The sequence below is a fragment of the Hyla sarda genome, chromosome 1 (genome assembly GCF_029499605.1).
Source record: "Hyla sarda isolate aHylSar1 chromosome 1, aHylSar1.hap1, whole genome shotgun sequence".
Classification (NCBI taxonomy): domain Eukaryota; kingdom Metazoa; phylum Chordata; class Amphibia; order Anura; family Hylidae; genus Hyla; species Hyla sarda.
Window position 1 is genome coordinate 381,989,024 of NC_079189.1, and position 19,220 is coordinate 382,008,243.

Sequence of the window (19,220 nt, forward strand, 5' to 3'; positions counted from 1 at the left end):
AAAAAAATGTATTTACACATCCGACTTTAGTGAAAAGTCGTCAAACACCTGTGGGTTGTTAAGGCTCACTGTACCGCTTGTTACGTTCCTTGAGGGTTGTAGTTTCCAAAATAGTGTGCAATTTTGAATTTTCTCCTTCACCTTGGTGCTATTCCTGTGAAACACCTAAAGGGTTAACACACTTACTGAATTTTGAATACAGTTTTTATAATGGGGTCATTTATGGGGTATTTCTGATATGAAGACCCCTCAAATCCACTTCAAAACTGAACTGGCCCCTGAAAAATTCAGATTTTGAAAGTTTTGTGAAAAAATAGAAAATTGTTGCTGAACTTTAAAGCCCTCTGATGTTTTCCAAAAGTAAAAACATGTCAACTTTATGATTAAAATATAAAGTAGACATATTGTATATATGAATCAATATATAATGTATTTGATATGTCTAATTTCCTTATAAGCAGGGAGTTTCAAAGTAAAAAAAAAAAAATCAATATTTTCTAATTTTTCATCAAGTTTTGGGATTTTTCACCAAGAAAGGATGCAAGTAATGCCAAAAATTTACCACTATGTTAAAGTAGAATATGTCACGAAAAAACTATCTCGGAATCAGAATGAAGAGTAAAAGCATCCCAGAGTTATTAATGTTATTAATGCTTCAAGTGCTTAAAATATTTGCAAAAAACACTCTGGTCCTTAAGGTGAAAATGGCCTTGGTCCTTAAGGGGTTAAAACATGCTCAGTAGCAATGAATGGTGCTTGAAACTTGTAATTTCTGTCACAGTGTTTGAACACAGCTGGAGTGAGCCCATTTTAGAATCCATATATAAGAATAGATTTGTCAAAGAAAACTTAGAACATAACGTAGTTTTATATGACTTTCTTTTTTGTTGTTTAGAAAACACAGGTCTAATTACTTAAATTGGTATTTCAAGTTAAAATGACTTATCTGCTATCCATATGATATGGAATAAGTGACACGCTGCGGGGGTCTGACTACTGGGACCCCCACGATCTCTAGAACAGGGTCCGGGAGAAGTTTGCTAAGAATGGAGCGGTGAGTTACATGTGCGCCAGTACTCCATTTATTGACAATGGAGCTGCCGAAGAGTGCCGAGTACAGTATCCTATCCTGTGGCTAGAGGATAAGTGATTTCAGGTTAGAATGCCCCTTTAATAATGTAGTGAGAGGAGTTTTTACTATGATGTTTTTTGGATGACGTGCCCAGGTAGGTGTTTCTTTTTAATGTAGATTGAAATCACAGAGTTGACCATCGAGAAAGCCAAGAGGTGAAAGTGGTCAGTTACTCTTAAACATAGAAACATAGAATGTGTCGGCAGTTAAGAACCATTTGGCTCATCTAGTCTGCCCATTAGAGATGTTGCGAATTGTTCGCCGGCAAACAGTTCCCGACGAATTTAGCATGTTCACGTTCGCATCACCGGGCAAACATATGTGAAGTTCGATCCGCCCCTTAACATTACAGTAAACTTTGACCCTGTGAGTCAGAGTCAGCAGACACATTACAGCCAATCAACAGCAGTCCCTCCCTTCCAGACCCTCCTACCTCTTGCACGGACGCCATTTTACCATCATCCAGCATGCTGCAGGCTTAGGAAGTGGAGGGTCAGAGAAGCTGCTCCTGCTGTATAGGGAAAGCAATAGCTAGGTTGCTGCTAGGTGGTGTATTCAGGGTCCAGTTTACTTCTAAAGCACTAGTGTAACATCTGCTTTAAGGACAGCACCCAAAAAAGCCCTTTTTAGGGCTGAAAGATATCAGTCCTGGTTGGAAGGGAACCGCTGGTTAAAAGGGGTACTCCAGAATCAAACTTAAGTTCCTTCAAGCAACTAACTTCTACAGTATTCAAAGGGCTGAAATATATCAGTCCGTGTGTTTTGTAACAGCTGGAGGCACCCTGTTGGGGACCACTGCATAAAAGGGGAACTCCGCTGGCAAGCTTTTTTTCTTTAAAGCAACTAACTAACTGCAGTATTCAAAGGGCTGAAATATATCAGTCCGTGTGTTTTGCAACAGCTGGAGGCACCCTGATTGGGGACCACTGCTTAAAAGGAGAACTCTGCTGGCAAGCTTTTTTGCTCATTGTCACACTAGTGCAAATCACATTAGGTGTGACAGTTGTGCAAATTTAAAAAAAAATACCTTTTTTGGCTGTTAAATAAAATCAGTTGTCACTGTCAGTTCACGTCACAGTTGACAGTTTTTTTGCCTGGAGGGCAAATTGTGTCACCCTAGTGCAAATCACATTAGGTGTGACAGTTGTGCACATTTAACCAAAAAAATGACAGGCAGAGGAAGGCCACCCCGCAGGGGCCGACGTGGTGCTGGGATTCCCTTTGGCCCTAGAAAGGCCAGTGTTCAGAGGCCACGTACCCTGAACCCCCAAAGTTCTGAGGACTTAGTTGACTGGCTATCACAAGACACCCAATCTACTACAGCTTCCGCTCGGATCCTTGACGCACCGTCCTTCTCCTCCTCTAGCTTAGCTTCGGGCACCTCTCATGCTACCACTTGCCCGCCTGCCACCACCACAACAACACTAGCACCGCAGCAGCTTCACTTGATCCGTCAGAGGAGTTATTTACACATCAGTTTGAAGACATGAGTGATGTGCAACCATTATTGCCAGAGGATGTAGTTAACAGGGATATGTCTCAGTCAGGCAGCATTACACACATGGACGTACGGTGTGATGATGATGTTGTACCCGCTGCTGCTTCCTTTCTTGAGGTGTCAGATAGCGGTGAAGGTGTTGATGATGACGATGTGTCCGTGGATGCCACGTGGGTGCCCGCTAGAAGAGAAGAAGAGGGGGAAAGTTCAGATGGGGAGACAGAGAGGAGGAGGAGACGAGTTGGAAGCAGGGGGAGGCCGTCGCAAGGAGCTAGTGGCACAGTCAGACAGCATGCATCGGCACCCGGGGTCAGCCAGACGGGACGCCAATCAACACATGCTGTTGCCACCACCAGAATGCCGTCATCGCAGAGCTCAGCAGTGTGGCATTTTTTGTGTGTGTCTGCCTCTGACAACAGCGAGGCCATTTGCAACCTGTGCCAGAAGAAACTGAGTCGGGGGAAGTCCAACACCCACCTATGCACAACTGCTTTGCGAAGGCACATGATGTCGCATCACAAACGCCAATGGGATCAACACGTCAGTACAAGCAGCACACAAAGTCCTCCTCCTGGTCCAGCATCTTCAGCCAGGTCAACCACTGCTGCCCTCCTTGCCCCCTCTCAACCATCCGCCTCTCCGTCTCTCGCCTTGAGCAGTTCCTGCTCATCTGCCCACAGTCAGGTGTCTATCAAGGAGATGTTTGAGCGCAAGAAGACAATGTCTCACAGTCACCCCCTAGCCCGGCGTCTGACAGCTGGCTTGTCGGAACTGCTAGCCCGCCAGCTTTTACTATACAAGCTGGTGGAGTCTGAGGCCTTTAAAAAATGTGTAGCCATTGGAAGGTACCCGGCCGAATTTTTTTTGCACAAAAGGCAATCCCCAACCTTTACTCCATTGTGCAAAAAGGAAATTCTGGCATGTCTGGCACACAGTGTAGGGGCAAGGGTCCATCTGACCACTGATACCTGGTCTGCAAAGCATGGTCAGGGCAGGTATATCACCTACACTGCGCATTGGGTAAACCTGGTGACGGCTTCCAAGCTTGGAATGCGTGGCTCTGCAGAGGAGTTGGTGACACCGCCACGACTTGCAGGCAGGCCTGCTGCCACCTCCTCTACTCCTCCTGCTCCATCACCTCTCCTCTGCCGAGTTCTCTTCCACTGCTGCGTTTTGCTCCACATCACCGGCACCCCCCCAGCTCCCCAGGTGCTATTCCACATCCCGGATAAGGCAGTGTCACGCCATCTTGTGGTTGACTTGCCTCAAAGCGGAGAGTCACACCGCACCAGCGCTCCTGTCAGCCCTGAACGCACAGGTGGATCAGTTGCTGACTCCGCACCAACTGGAGATCGGCAAGGTGGTTTGTGACAACGGAACTAATTTGTTGGCGGCATTGAGGTTGGGCAAGTTGACACATGTGCCGTGCATGGCACATGTGTGTAATCTGATTGTACAACGCTTTGTGCTCAAGTACCCAAGCTTACATGATGTCCTGAAGCAGTCCAGGAAGGTGTGTGGCCATTTCAGGCGTTCCTACACGGACGTGGCGCACTTTTGAAAAGGATTTCTCTGTGATTTTCACCGTCCTGCATCATAGTCTTCTGGACTTTCTGATAATTACTGAGTACTAACCATTACACAAAGGAACGCTTGTTGTGTGTGATTTTTTAACTTACATTTTCAAAAATAAAATACAGAGAGGGATGAACTCTGTTTCTTTATTTGATGAAAAATTTTATTTAGAAAATAATTTCTTTGTCTGTTTCTCCGTCCTGCATTATAGAGTCTTCTGGACTCGTGGATATGCGCTTGTTCTTATTTTTCAGCCATGTGTACATGCCTAATTTTTCTGGCCTCTGGTGCTGCACTTTTTATGCTGCCGCAATTTTTCTGGGCGCTGCTACAGCTGCGGCTGCAACAATAGCAAATTTTTGAGCCATGTGTACATGCCTAATTTTTCTGGTACTTTCTGCTGACATCTCTGTCCATTTTAGCAACCGTGCATATTAGATGTAAGAGTAGCATGGTGGCTGAGAGGTTAGCACTGCACGGCTGGGGCCTTGGGTTCAAATCCCACTATGTGCTGCCTAAAGGGGGGCTCTAACTATGTGCTGCCTAAAGGGGGGCTCTAACTATGTGCTGCCTAAAGGGAGGCTCTAACTATGTGCTGCCTAATATGGGGGAATCTATGTGCTGCCTAATATGAGGGAATCTATGTGCTGCTAAAGGAGGGGATCTAAATATGTGCTGCCTAAAGGGGGGCTCTAACTATGTGCTGCCTAAAGGGAGGCTCTAACTATGTGCTGCCTAATATGGGGGAATCTATGTGCTGCCTAAAGGGGGGATCTAACTATGTGATGCCTAAAGGGGGATCTAACTATGTGCTGCCTAATATGGGGGAATCTATGTGCTGTCTAAAGGGGGGAATCTAACTATGTGATGCCTAAAGGGGGGCTCTGTGTGCTGCCTAAAGGGGACTAAAGCACGTTATTCCAAACCATTTAGGAATAATAGGTGATTTATGCCCTTTATGGATTAAAACCAGACTCTGCATCAACTATGTAATTTTCCATGGGAGTTTTGCCATGGATCCCACTCTGGCACGCCACAGTCCAGGTGTTAGTCCCCTTGAAACAACTTTTAAATCACTATTGTGGCCAGAAAGAGTCCCTGGGGGTTTTAAAATTCGCCTGCCCATTGAAATCAATGGCGGTTCGCCCGGTTCGCGAACTTTTGCGGAAGTTTGCGTTCACGGTTCGCGAACTGAAAATTTTATGTTCGCGACATCACTACTGCCCAATAATCAGGAATACTACGAATAGTCCCTGACCCTATCTTATATGAAGGATAGCCTTATGCTTATCCCATGCATGTTTAACCCCTTAAGGACCGGAGGTTTTTCCGTTTTTGCATTTTCGTTTTTTGCTCCTTGCCTTTAAAAAATCATAACTCTTTCAAATTTACACCTAAAAATCCATATGATGGCTTATTTTTTGCGCCACCAATTCTACTTTGTAATGACGTCAGTCATTTTGCCCAAAAATCTATGGTGAAGCGGGAAAAAAAATCATTGTGCGACAAAATTGAAAAAAAAAACGCTGTTTTGTAAGTTTTGGGGGCTTCCGTTTCTACGTAGTACATTTTTCGGTAAAAATGACACCTGATATGTATTCTGTAGGTCCATACGATTAAAATGATATCCTACTTATATAGGTTTGATTTTGTCGGACTTCTGGAAAAAATCATAACTACATGCAGGAAAATTAATACGTTTAAAATTGTCATCTTCTGACCCCTATAACTTTTTTATTTTTCCGTGTATGGGGCGGTATGAGGGCTCATTTTTTGCGCCATGATCTGAAGTTTTTAACGGTACCATTTTTGCATTGATAGGACTTATTGATCACTTTTTATTCATTTTTAAATGATATAAAAAGTGACCAAAAATGCACTATTTTGGACTTTGGAATTTTTTTGCGCGCACGCCATTGACCGAGCGGTTTAATTAATGATATATTTTTATAATTCGGACATTTCCGCACGCGGTGATACCACATATGTTTATTTTTATTTTTATTTACACTGTGTTTTTTTTTTTATTGGAAAAGGGGGGTGATTCAAACTTTTAATAGGGGAGGAGTTAAATGATCTTTATTCACTTTTTTTTTTCACTTTTTTTTGCAGTGTTATAGGTCCCATAGGGACCTATAACACTGCACACACTGATCTTCTATGTTGATCACTGGTTTCTCATAAGAAACCAGTGATCAACGATTCTGCCGGATGACTGCTCATGCCTGGATCTCAGGCACTGAGCAGTCATTCGGCGATCGGACAGCGAGGAGGCAGGAAGGGGCCCTCCCGCTGTCCTGTCAGCTGTTCGGGATGCCGCGATTTCACCGCGGCTATCCCGAACAGCCCACTGAGCTAGCCGGCATGCTTTCGGTTTCACTTTAGACGCGGCGTTCAACTTTGAACGCCGCGTCTAAAGGGTTAATAGCGCGCGGCACAGCGATCAATGCCGCGCGCTATTAGCCACGGGTCCCGGCCGTTGTTAGAGGCCGGGCCCGAACCGCTATGACGCGGGGCCACGCCGTGGCCCCGCGTTATAGATCGGGAGTGGACACATGACGTTCCAGTACGTCATGTGTCCTTAAGGGGTTAAACTCCTTCACTGTATTTGCAGCGACCACTTTTGCAGGAAGGCTATTCCATGCATCCACTACTCTATCAGTAAAATAATACTTTTCCCCTTGTGGTAGTTTTTCTTCTTTTAAATATGCTCTGCTCCTTTACCGTGTTGATTCCCTTTATGTATTTAAAAGTCTCTATCCTATCCCATCTGTCTCTTATTTCTTCCAAGCTAGACATGTTGTTCAAATTATTTTAAAGGTATGCTTTAATGCAATATTTGCTTCTTTTGAACATAATAGAAAAGTGAGGATTATTCCCCCTTAATCGGACACCATAATGGGGGAGATTTATTAAAATTGTCCAGAGGAAAAGTTGCTGAGGTCCCCATAGCAACCAATCAGATTGCTTCTTTCATTTTTAACAAGGCCTCTGCAAAATTAAAGAAGTGATCTGATTGGATGCTATGGGCAACTCAGCAACTTTTCCTCTGGACAGGTTTTGATAAATCTCCCCCATTTTTCTCATTTTATGACTAAACCTACAAGCAAAAAGTGGATGGTTGAGATTGAAGTCTCTAACCTTAGATACTCCATTGCTTTGGGGCAAGGAGACCGTAAACAAGAGACAACAGGTACCAGGAGAAAGTTAGTACCAGCAGGACACAATAGGCAGCAGTAGACCATGGGTAGACAGGACACAGTGGTCAGTAAGAAATACCGAACAATAGGAAAGAATAGGCATCATGAGAGAGTGGTCAGCAGAAGACAGCTGGCAAGAGAGAGCCTCTAGTAGGACACAGTGGGCAGACAGGAGATAGTGGACATCCAGAGATGGAAAATGTAGTTGATCAGACCAGGTTACCTGCTCTTTATGTTTACAGTGCAGTTCTGATGCTCACTTGAGCATTGTAGCTGCTTTTGGTGGTGGATAATGGTTAGCATGCTCACTTTGACTGGTCTGTGGATACAGAGCCCACAGTGAAGCTGTATTGCACTATATGTTTTAACAGCTTTATATTATAGACAGCAATAACTTTCTTAGCAGGTTTGTTACAATGGCTCTTTCTCCCCAGGACATAAGAATTTCCTTCAACTAAATAGTTAATGTTAGATGTAAATCACTAAAGAATTGTCAATGTACAAAAATGCCTTAAGATAAACCAAAATGTCTACAATTTTAGCCCACAGCTAAATGTATATAGGGAAGATTCTAGTTAGACAAGAGATAATCCTTAAACAGTCACACCTGTCTCTCAAGAATTTTAAAAGACCACTCCTTTTAAATGAGAAGAAAAGAAGGCGCTTCACATGCACATGTTTGAGGTTGTTAGTAATCCTTTTTGGTTAAAAAAACAATATTCAGAAGACGAAGTAACTTTTCCCTGCAGTGAACCAGTATGCAATATTTCTGAGGCTTGAATAGGAAACTATTGCACTTCCAATAATGAACTCCAAAAAAATAAAAATGATATATATATATAAAATGTGTTAGTTTTTTTACTCATTTGATTGAAGGATAACATGGCTACAGTGAGATAGTACGCCATCGTACAACAATGTCATATAAAGATAGCAATGTACCATCAAACAAAAAAGAATTGTAAACCATACAAAGCACAGCATAATGAAAAATTTGCAGTGAACTAATAGTAATTCAAAAGTAATTCAAAAATTGGTCAGGGAGTGTATATATCCAGCTTGATAGCACTGCCTCTGTAATTTATCTATGGCAGGTTTTAGCACTGTCCCAGATGAACAAAGCCAGAATGAATGACTTTTGGACAATAGGGGAGTAATGTTCCAATAAGTAGAGGAAATTGGAGAGGATAAATGCTTCAGAATATTTTATAAGCATTGCTGGCATGCCAGAAAGGAAAGTCCGACATAACAGATCTTTAGTCTATGAACTTTAGTCTACTACTTAGCTTACCAGCTTACCTGCAACCCTGACCCCTGCAGTCATCTGTCATGTTAGTCTTACTATCCAAAGGGACACCACTGTTGAATGGAAGCTTGCTACATCATTATCCATTACTGAAACGTAGGGTATACTTAAACATTTGAGGTAGATTTATTAAGCCTTGTATAAAGGAACTGAGTAGCAGTTGCCATTAGCAACAAATCAGATTCCAGCTTTCATTTTTAGGGTAGGGACACTCTCAGCGCATATGCAGCATATTAGATGGCACAAGAATCTGCCGGGCAGCGGAAAATAGTCTGCGTATGCATTATGAGCAGACACACTTTTCTCACCACAGTCCTCTGTGTGCAATACGGTTTGGAGGTGGCCATGTGTGACAGTTATGTTGGTGTGCCTGGCCCGCCTCCAAACCTTACTACACACACAGGGCTGCAGCAGGGAAGGACCTGTGTGTTAGCTGATAGCAAATGTGCAGTGTATTTCCTGCTGCCTGGCAGATTTCTTGCAGCATCAAATACACTGCGTATGCAATGTGTATGACCCTATGCTTAGGATGTATTTGCACATACAATATCCTATACATATTTTGTGCACAGGATTTAAAGATGCAGATTTTGTGCTGATATGCTTACATCAAATACACACAGGACACTGTACATGTCAATTCACCCTTAACCTCTTGGGGACGCAGGGCGTATGCATACACCCTGCATCCCCGATCCTTAAGGACTCAGGGCGTACCTGTACTCCCTGAGCCCGGTCCCGGTGTTTAAAACGGGGTCACGGTCCTGGCTGCTAGTCATAGCTAGGACCTTGGGCTAACGGCGCGCGGCATCGATCGTTGTGCCGTGCACTATTAACCCTTCAGATGCGGCGGTCAAAGTTGACCGCCGCGTCTGAAAGTGAAAGTAAACACTTCCTGGCAGCTCAGTCGGGCTGATCGGGACATCGCGATGTTCCAATCAGCTGGGACGCAGGCGGAGGTCTCCTTACCTGACTCTGCGGCGTCCAATCGGGGTTTGATTGCTCCAAGCCTGAGCTACAGGCTAGAGCAATCGAGCCCCTATCTCACTGATCCGTGCAAAGCTATGGCTTTGAAGGGATCAGCATAAGAGATCAGTGTGTGCAGTGTTATAGGTCCCTATGGGAGCTATAACACTGCAAAAAAAAAAAAGTGAACAAAAAAAGTTAACAAAGGTCATTTAACCCCTTCCCTAATAAAAGTTTGAATCTTCCCCTTTTCCCATAAAAAAATAAAAATAAACATATGTGGTATCGCCGCGTGCGTAAATGTCCGAACTATAAAAATATATCGTTAATTAAATCACACGGTCAATGGCGTACGCGCAAAAAAATTCCAAAGTTCAAAATAGCGTATTTTTGGTCACTTTTTATATCATGAAAACATTTATAAAAAGCGATCAAAAAGTCAGATCAATACAAAAATGGTGCCGATAAAAACTTCAGAACACGGCGCAAAAAATGAGCCCTCATACTGGCCCATATGCGGAAAAATAAAAAAGTTATAGGGGTTAGAAGATGAGAATTTTTAACATAGAAATTTTCCTGCATGTAGTTATGATTTTTTTCTGAAGTACGACAATATCCAACCTATATAAGTTTGGTATCATTTTAACCTTATGGACCTACAGAATAAAGAGAAGGTATTATTTTTACCGAAAAATGTACTGCGTAGAAACGGAAGCCCCCAAAAGTTACAAAATGAAATTTTTTCTTCAATTTTGTCACACAATCAATTTTTTTTCCATTTCACCGTGGTTTTTTGGATAAAATTACTAATGTCACTGCAAAGTAGAATTGGTGGCACAAAAAATAAGCCATCATATGGAATTTTATGTGCAAAATTTAAAACGTTATGATTTTTATGATGAGGAAAAAATGAAAATGCAAAAACGGAAAAACGCTGAGTCCTTAAGGTGAAAATAGGCTGAGTCCCTAAGGGGTTAAAGGGGTACTCCACCAGAAAACATCTTATCCAAAGGATCTCCGCTGCAGCACCCGCTCCATGCCGGATGACTGGTGACTACAGCCGCCACGCCTCCTCCACTAATGTGTATGGGAGGAGACGTGACGGCTATGTACTAGCAGTCACGCCCCCTCCCATACACATGAATGCAGGGGGCATGATGTGACATCATGAACATGGAAGCTCCAAGCTTCTGTGTTCTGGACGCTTCCACTGCTGGCCCGGAGATCGCAGGGGTGCCTTTGGATAGGGAATACGTTGTTTTCCAGTAGAGTAACCCATTAAAGGGGTACTCCCCTGGAAAAAAAAAATTTTTATAATCAACTGGTGCCAGAAAGTTAAACAGATTTGTATATTACTTCTATTTAAAAATCTTAACCCCTTAAGGACCAAGGACGTACAGGTACGTCCTTGGTCCTGCTCCCGTGATATAACGCGGGGTTACACGGTAACCCCACATCATATCACGGCAGGCCCGGCGTCATAGTGAAGCCGGGACCCGCCGCTAATAGCGTGCAGCGCCAATCGTGGCGCTGCGCGCTATTAACCCTTTAGCCGCGCGCTCAGAGCTGAGCCTCGCGGCTAAAAGTGAAAGTAAAAAGTGCCGGTTAACTCAGTGGGCTGTTCGGGATAGCCGCGGCAAAATCGCGGCATCCCGAACAGCTTACAGGACAGCGGGAGGGTCCCTACCTGATTTTTTTTTACGTCTCACCATAGATTTTTGGGCAAAATGACTGACGTCATTACAAAGTAGAATTGGTGGCGCAAAAAATAAGCAATCATATGGATTTTTAGGTGCAAAATTGAAAGAGTTATGATTTTTTAAAGGCAAGGAGCAAAAAACGAAAATGCAAAAACGGAAAAACCCCCGATCCTTAAGGGGTTAATCCTTCTAGTACTTATCAGCTTCTATTTGCTCCACAGGAAGTTCTTTTCTTTTTGAATTTCTTTCTTTCTGTGACAGTGCTCTCTGCTGACATCTCTGTTCATTTTAGGAACTGTCCAGAGTAGGAGCAAATCCATATAGCAAACCTCTCCTGCTCCAGACAGTTCAAAAAATGGACAGAGGTGTCAGCAGAGAGCTCCGTGGTCAGACTGAAAAGGAAATTCTAAAATAAAATAACTTCCTGTGGAGCAAATAGAAGCTGCTAGGTACTAGAAGGATTAAGATTTTTAAATAGAAGTAATTTACAAATCTGTTTGACTTTCTGGCACCAGTTGATTTAAAAAAAAAAAGTTTTCCCGGGGAGTACCCCTTAAAATAAGGCTGAAAAAGAAAAGCTGGAATCTGATTGGTTGCTTTGGGTTTGATAAATCTCCCTCAATGAATTTATACCTGAAAAAAGATCTGCTCTGAAGCCAAGCCTAATGCAGATAGAAATGGTTCAGTGGGAGAAGCAGAAAAGCAAAGCATGACGTAATGATGACATGATGACAGGACACATAAAAAGAGAGGTAAATTACAGTATGTGCAGGGCTGTAGTATCTTGTCCTTAATAATTATAATTAAAATTATCCACTAAGCTAATGCAATGGTTATATTGTATTAAGAGTTACTAGCCGTTACACTGAACATGCATTCCCATCTTTGAGAACAATTTTGTAGAGCAGGAGGAGCTGAACAGATTGATATGTTTTACGGTGATGATTCTGTATAACTTTTTTTTTTTAGCCAAGTCGTGTTTTTTTAATTTAACAGATCCTCTGAACAAGACTGTAGACATTTGGAGTACCCATGCCGTTATAGAAGTCTTGAGGCCCACTCTCAAAGTTGCATACCGCATCGTGTTTTTGCTCCAGATGTACATATAAAGCAATGTAAAGAGATGGTTATTCCAGTACTTTCTCAGTGCCTTGAAGCAGCCTATTCTGTTCTAGGGACTCACCCCTTCTCACGCCTTGATTTACTTATAGTGCCTTCTAATTTCTCCAGTCTAGGAATGGCAAGGTAAGAATCTCTTTTATGTTTTTTATATTGTTTTATTAGTATACTACTGTATTTTATGACATGCCCAGAACAGATTTTTTTTTTGCTTAAAAGTAATCAAAATAGGTTTCTACTGGATGACAGCAAGGGGAAGATTTATCAAAACCTGTCCAGAGGAAAAGTTGCTGAGATGCCCATAGCAACCAATTAGATTGCTTCTTTCATTTTTGAAAAGGCCTCTGAAAAATGAAAGAAGTGATCTGATTGGTTGCTATGGTCAACTCAGCAACTTTTCCTCTGGACAGGTTTTGATAAATCTCCCCCTTTGATTTCTTTACCCCCTTCCCAAACTTAAAATACATGTACATCAAATGTCAGATCAGAGTATTGAGCAGACTCTGGAGCTAAGCTTGCTTCATATACTGCTCAATGCAGCTGACACCTGGGTCAGCAGCTGGGATCCAAAATAACTTTTATACTGACAGTTAAACCCCTTAGACGCATTTAGCTTATTAGTTTATGGATGGCATTCTCCACTCATGGGACTCATGATCATTGTTTGGTAAGCAGTTAAGATGGTACCTGGGGGCCTAGGGAAGACAAGGTCTACTAATAAAGTGGTTGAAGTATAGTATAGTGCAATACATTATTGTTGCAGTGTATTGTTCAAGTGATCATTGTACAAGTCTACATTCAAGTACAAATCTCAAAGTATAACTTTAAACAATAATAATAATAGAGTTAAAAAACACAAATCAAAACACCACTCCATTTATTATATAAAAACGTTTAACAAATCAGACACAATCAATATTACTGTGTTTGAATTATTAACCCCTTATGGATCACGGATTTTTCCGTTTTGCACTTTCGTTTTTTCCTCATCACCTTCTAAAATTCATAACGCTTTACATTTTGCACCTACAGACTCATATAAGGACTTTTTTTTTGCGCCACCAATTGTACTTTGTAATGACATCAATCCTTTCACCACAAAATTTACGGCAAACTCAGAAAAAATATATTTGTGGGGCAAAATTGGAAGAAAAAACGCCATTTTGTAAATTTTGGGAGCTTCAGATTCTACGCAGTGAACTTTTTGGTAAAAAGTACACCATATATTTATTCTGTAGGTCCATACGGTTAAAATGATACCCTACTTATATAGGTTTGATTTTGTCTTACTTCTGGAAAAAATCATAACTACATGCAGGAAAAATCTTCTGACCCCCTATAACTTCTATTATTTTTCCGCGTACGTGGCATTATGAGGGCTAATTTTTTGCGCCGTGATCTGAAGTTTTTATCTGTACCATTTATGTTTTGATTGAACTTTACAATCGTTTTTTATTCATTTTTTTTATGGTATAAAAAGTGACCCAAAATATGCTATTTTGGACTTTTGAATTTTTTTTGCACGTACGCCATTGACCTTGCGGTTTAATTAAAGATATATTTTTATAGTTCGGACATTTACGCATGCGGCGATGCCGCATATATTTTTGTTTAGATTTTTTTTTTATGGGAAAAGGGGGGGGATTCAAACTTTTATTAGGGGAGGGATTAAATCATATTTATTAACGTAACTTTTTTTTTTCACTTTTTTTTTTTTGCAATGTTATAGCCCCCATAGGGTCTATGATTAAGGCCTGGTAGGGTGGAAACGCATCAGAGAGGGAGGTTTCTGACCTTGAACATGTTGGATTGCACTTTTCTTTGTTTATGTGGATTTTAATGGATTAAATAGATGGATGTTTTACCAGTGCGGTGAATACCTTGGATTCTATAAGAATACAATAAACTGATCTCTCACACTGATCAATGCTATGCTATAGCATAGCATTGATCAGTGTTATCGCCGCTTGACTGCTCCTGCCTGGATCTCAGTTGTATACTAATAAAGCTTGAATTCCTATCCACCTCCATGAACTGGTTGTGAGATCTCTTTGGATCCCCGAGCGCCTGATGCCAGGTCGATTTTTCCAATATTTAAGCTCAGGCATGGAGCAGTTAATCAGCGATCGGATGCTGAGGAGGCAAATAAGGGACCCTCCTCATGCATCCTAGCTTACATAAGTAAGTATACCCCTCACATTTTTGTAAATATTTTTTTTATATATTTTCATGTGACAACAGTTAAGAAATAACACTCTATTGCTGTACCCTGAAAATAACTCAACACACAGCCATTCATTTCTAAACTTTGGCAACAAAAGTGAGTACACCCCTAAGTGGAAATGTCCAAATTGGGCCCAATTTTCCAGCACCGCATAAGCCTCTTAAGGCATGGAGATCACCAGAGCTTCACAAACTGCCCTCTTACATTTCTCCATGAGGACATCATGGATGTTAGAGACCTTGCACTGCCCCACTTTCCATTTGAGGATGCCCTACAGATGCTCATTAGGGTTTAGATCTGAAGACATGCGTGGCCAGTCCATCACCTTTACCCTCAGCTTGTTTAGCAAGGTAGTGGTCGTCTTGGATGTGTGTTTGGAGTTGTTATTATTTTAGAATATTGCTTTCCAGTCCAGTCTCTAGGAGGAAGGAATCCTGCTCTGCTTCAGTATGTCATAGTACATGTTGGCATTCGTGGTTTCCTAAGTGAACTGTAGCTCCCCAGTGCCAGCAGCACGCATACAGCCTCAGACCATGACACTCCTACTACCATGCTTTACTGTAGGCAAGACACACTTGTCTTTGTACTACTCAGTTGTACCTTTGTGTCCTTTGTACCCGGCTTCCACCACACAAGCTTAACACCATCTGTACTATAAGAATAATAAGTTTATCTTGGTCTCATTGTACCACAGATACAGTCTGGAATAATGTGAACCAAAGGCCTGGGACACATAAAAGGAGGACTGGGTTCCGGGCGCTTCCCCTCCTAGTAGAGTACTGAATCTTAGGCAGGCAGATCCATAGAATAAAAAGGGAGTTTATTCGCAACAATAGTTTCGAGTCTTGTGCCAGACTCTTCTTCAGGCATATGACAAGGGGTTCAAACATATACACTTAAAATACCCGGGACCCAAAATGGTTCCGGGTGAAAGGTCACAATGACATTACTCTTAAATTACTAAATATAACATGCAACATAAAAGGTGATAAAAGCATAAGAATATATACATATATAAAAGTTAAGATTAGATGGAGTTTGGTATAAAATTTATATGTTTGCCCATTTGGCAGCGCTGGAGACTCCCGATCAGCGGAGGTTAATCACGGCATCAGAGGCTGATGCGTGACGCTCGCCATAACGAGTGATGGGGGTGGATAAAATGTAGCACATAGTAGACAAAAACTTTTGTGAATGAAGAAAATCAAAATGAGGCTGAGTGGTGGGGGTGGATACAATGTAGCGCATAGTAAGCAAGAAGGAGCAAGATAACATAACCTTTGTGAATGAAGGAAATCAAAACAAGGCTATTCACCGGGGACCTGCAGGGAAAAGCAGGGCTTGCTGACAATCCACTATTCCATATTAGGAACGTAATCCTGATGCACGGGAACACTCTAAGTATACCGATCTCAGTATAGGCCCACAAGTCTCCCATTTCATTGCTCCTCCAAGAAATTGAGGAGCAACATGGCCTGGCCAATTCCAAAAACCCACCTCTCAATTCCACCATGCCCTCCCCGGATTTTTGTGTTGCACGCCCACAAAGAACTACGAAAATACCGGGCATGTTTACGAACAACAGGAACAAAAGAAAAATAGAAGAAGTAGAGGGAGGAGAGGAGGAGGAAAGAAAAGGAAAAGACAAACCAGTTCGTCAGCATCTACAACAGAACTAGTATCTAATAAGGAACTAACAAATAGCAAAACCACCACTACTAAAATTTTTAACATCTCTGAACACACACTAAATCCTCATGAGATGTCCTTACTCCACAAAGGCCTCTCCTTCTGCCCAACATCAAAAGGCGATGATTTCCAGCTTTTCCTGGACTTTAATAGTTTCATAAGGAAATTAACCCTCCAACGTTTCTTCGCTTTAAAAACAGAAACAAATGAACATTTGGATACCCACCATACTCCGGGACCTCCGATAGATGAAGTGAAACATCAAGATGTGAAAGTCCCTTCCAATTTTTACCCGATATATGCACAAGGGCCACATATACGGGTCTTTCAAGATCTGGTCTTTGAGGAATTCAAATTAATGGGGAAAACTAAGTCAAGAAAGAAAAATAACTTGTCCTTCAAGGAGAGAGAAGCCTTGGTGAGCTTGAAGAAGAACAATAACCTGGTGATCCGCCCGGCGGACAAAGGGGGTGGGGTGGTCATCATGAGTCTGGAATATTATGAGGAGGAGTCCCTCCATATATTGTCGGATAAAAACTTTTACAAGCAGATTGGAAAAGATCCATACAAAAGAATCTTAGAAGAATACAATAAACTTATAAACAGTGGCCTCTTTAGATGGCATTTTAAATAAACATGAACACAAATTCTTACAGTACAACAATGATAATAAACCTTATTTCTACTTCTTGCCAAAGATCCATAAGTCCATCACCAGACCACCGGGTCGTCCGATAATATCTAACACTAATTGTTTGACCAGTAGTTTGTCACATTACATTGATTTATATCTACAAGAACATGTTATATCACTACCTAGTTATCTCCGTGACTCGACCCAGCTCATAGATCAGCTGCTTACCATCAGATGGGAACCAGGGGTTTACCTGATAACCTGTGACGTTACGTCGTTATACACCAACATTGGCCATGAGATTGGGGTCCAATGTGTGGAAGAATTCTTGGAGAATGATCCCGACATTACTGAATATCATAGGAATTTCATCATTAAAGGCCTTAAGTTCATATTGGAGAATAATTACTTTATATACAACAAACAGGTTTATCATCAATGTAACGGTACGGCTATGGGGTCAAAGGTTGCCCCGGCCTATGCCAACCTTTTCATGGGGGCATTCGAGAAAAAATTCATTACGAGATCACCGGAATTTTCTACGCATATACAACTCTTTCGCCGCTATATCGACGATCTCTTCTTCCTATGGAAGGGTCCGGAGGAATCTATGGGGCATTTTTGGCCTACCTAAATTCCAATGATTGGGGGATCAAATTTACTATTGAGTACAGCGAGGACAACATCAATTTTTTGGATTTGAATATCGCACACAAAGGTACTAACTATATTACGTCTACCTACTTTAAGAAGGTAGACGTCAATAGTTACCTGGAATACAACAGTGCTCACCAAAAACAATGGCTGAATAATGTGCCATATGGACAGTACAAGAGAATTAGGAAAAACTGTACGGAAGATAACACCTTTGCCACACAAGCAAAGATTTTGTCTAAAAGATTCACAGAGAAGAAGTATCCCAAATCTATTGTTCGTGATGCCTATAATAGAGTAAAGGATCAGACACAAGGAGACTGTATTAAACCAAGAAATACCAAGAATATGAGTGATACACAGAGGCTTAATTTTATCACCACGTTCTGTGATTCCGCAAGTATGATTAAGAAAATTCTAAATAAACACTGGCACATTTTGCAAAATGACGCCACTCTCAGTGCAATTCTTCCTACTAAACCACCCATTACCTATCAAAGGGCACTCACCCTAAAAAATATATTGGCACCCAGTATTATAAAGCAGCACAAATTCATCACTAGAAAACCCATTTTGTCAATGGGGTCGTATAGGTGCAATGCCAAGAGATGTCTGTGCTGCAGAGAGATTCAAAACAAGCGGACGGATTTTGTATCCAATACCACTCAAGAAAGATTTAACATCAAATACAGACTTACATGTGATTCCTCTTATGTTATATATCTCCTGGAATGTAAGTGCCATTTGCAATATGTGGGTCGGACTATACAACCTCTCAGAAACCGTTTCAACAAACATAGACAGAACGTCAAGAAAAAGTTTCTGCTCCATGGGGTCTCAAGACACTGTGCCCTGACTCACCCAGATGAACAGGACGTTTACACGGTCACTCCAATTGACCACATTCCAGTGGAATGTGCTAACCGTTTTGAGACTTTAAAGAAAAAAGAAATCTATTGGATGTACAAATTGTCAACGGTTGCACCCAAGGGGTTAAATGAGATAGTTGAAACAGTCCTATAATTTCGGATGTCGATCATTCACCTCTGTCATCCAAACCCCGGCGGCCGTCCAATTTAGTCATTTCCATCTCTGTATCTATACCAGTCTATTTATATTCCTTTATATATATTTTCTTTATTATAACAACATTTTCCCATATCGTCATTATCACCAACTTCCAGGACAGTTGCCCTGTTTACTATCACTTATTAGTCCACTGTGGACTGGTGCATACGGTTCCCTGTAGCGTGACAATTGGTTATTATATTTTACATATATATAACCTGCACTGTGGGACTGGTTGCTATTACAGACAATATTCATCAATTGCCACCATGTTCAAGTCCCCCCTTTTTACTCATTGAGACTTTTTTAGTCATGACCCTATACAGCGGAGCCCATACAGGATCAGATGCTCTTACTCCCACAACAGCACCTTGGATAAACACCTTCACTACCATCAGGGTAATGTCTTCTTTTTATACACTCCTATTGTCTTCAGGGGCACACCCTATACTGAG

General features: G+C 41.7%; 1 protein-coding gene across 9 annotated transcripts in view; it reads left to right on the forward strand.

Annotated features, from left to right (window-relative positions):
- AOPEP (aminopeptidase O (putative)) overlaps positions 1-19,220 on the forward strand; it is a 697,195-nt gene that overhangs the window by 164,979 nt on the left and 512,996 nt on the right. For all 9 annotated transcript variants that reach the window (XM_056524681.1, XM_056524688.1, XM_056524672.1 and 6 more), the window contains one exon: positions 12,374-12,622. In XM_056524681.1, coding sequence (XP_056380656.1) covers positions 12,374-12,622 — 249 coding nt within the window. The remainder of the gene's footprint in view (positions 1-12,373; positions 12,623-19,220) is intronic.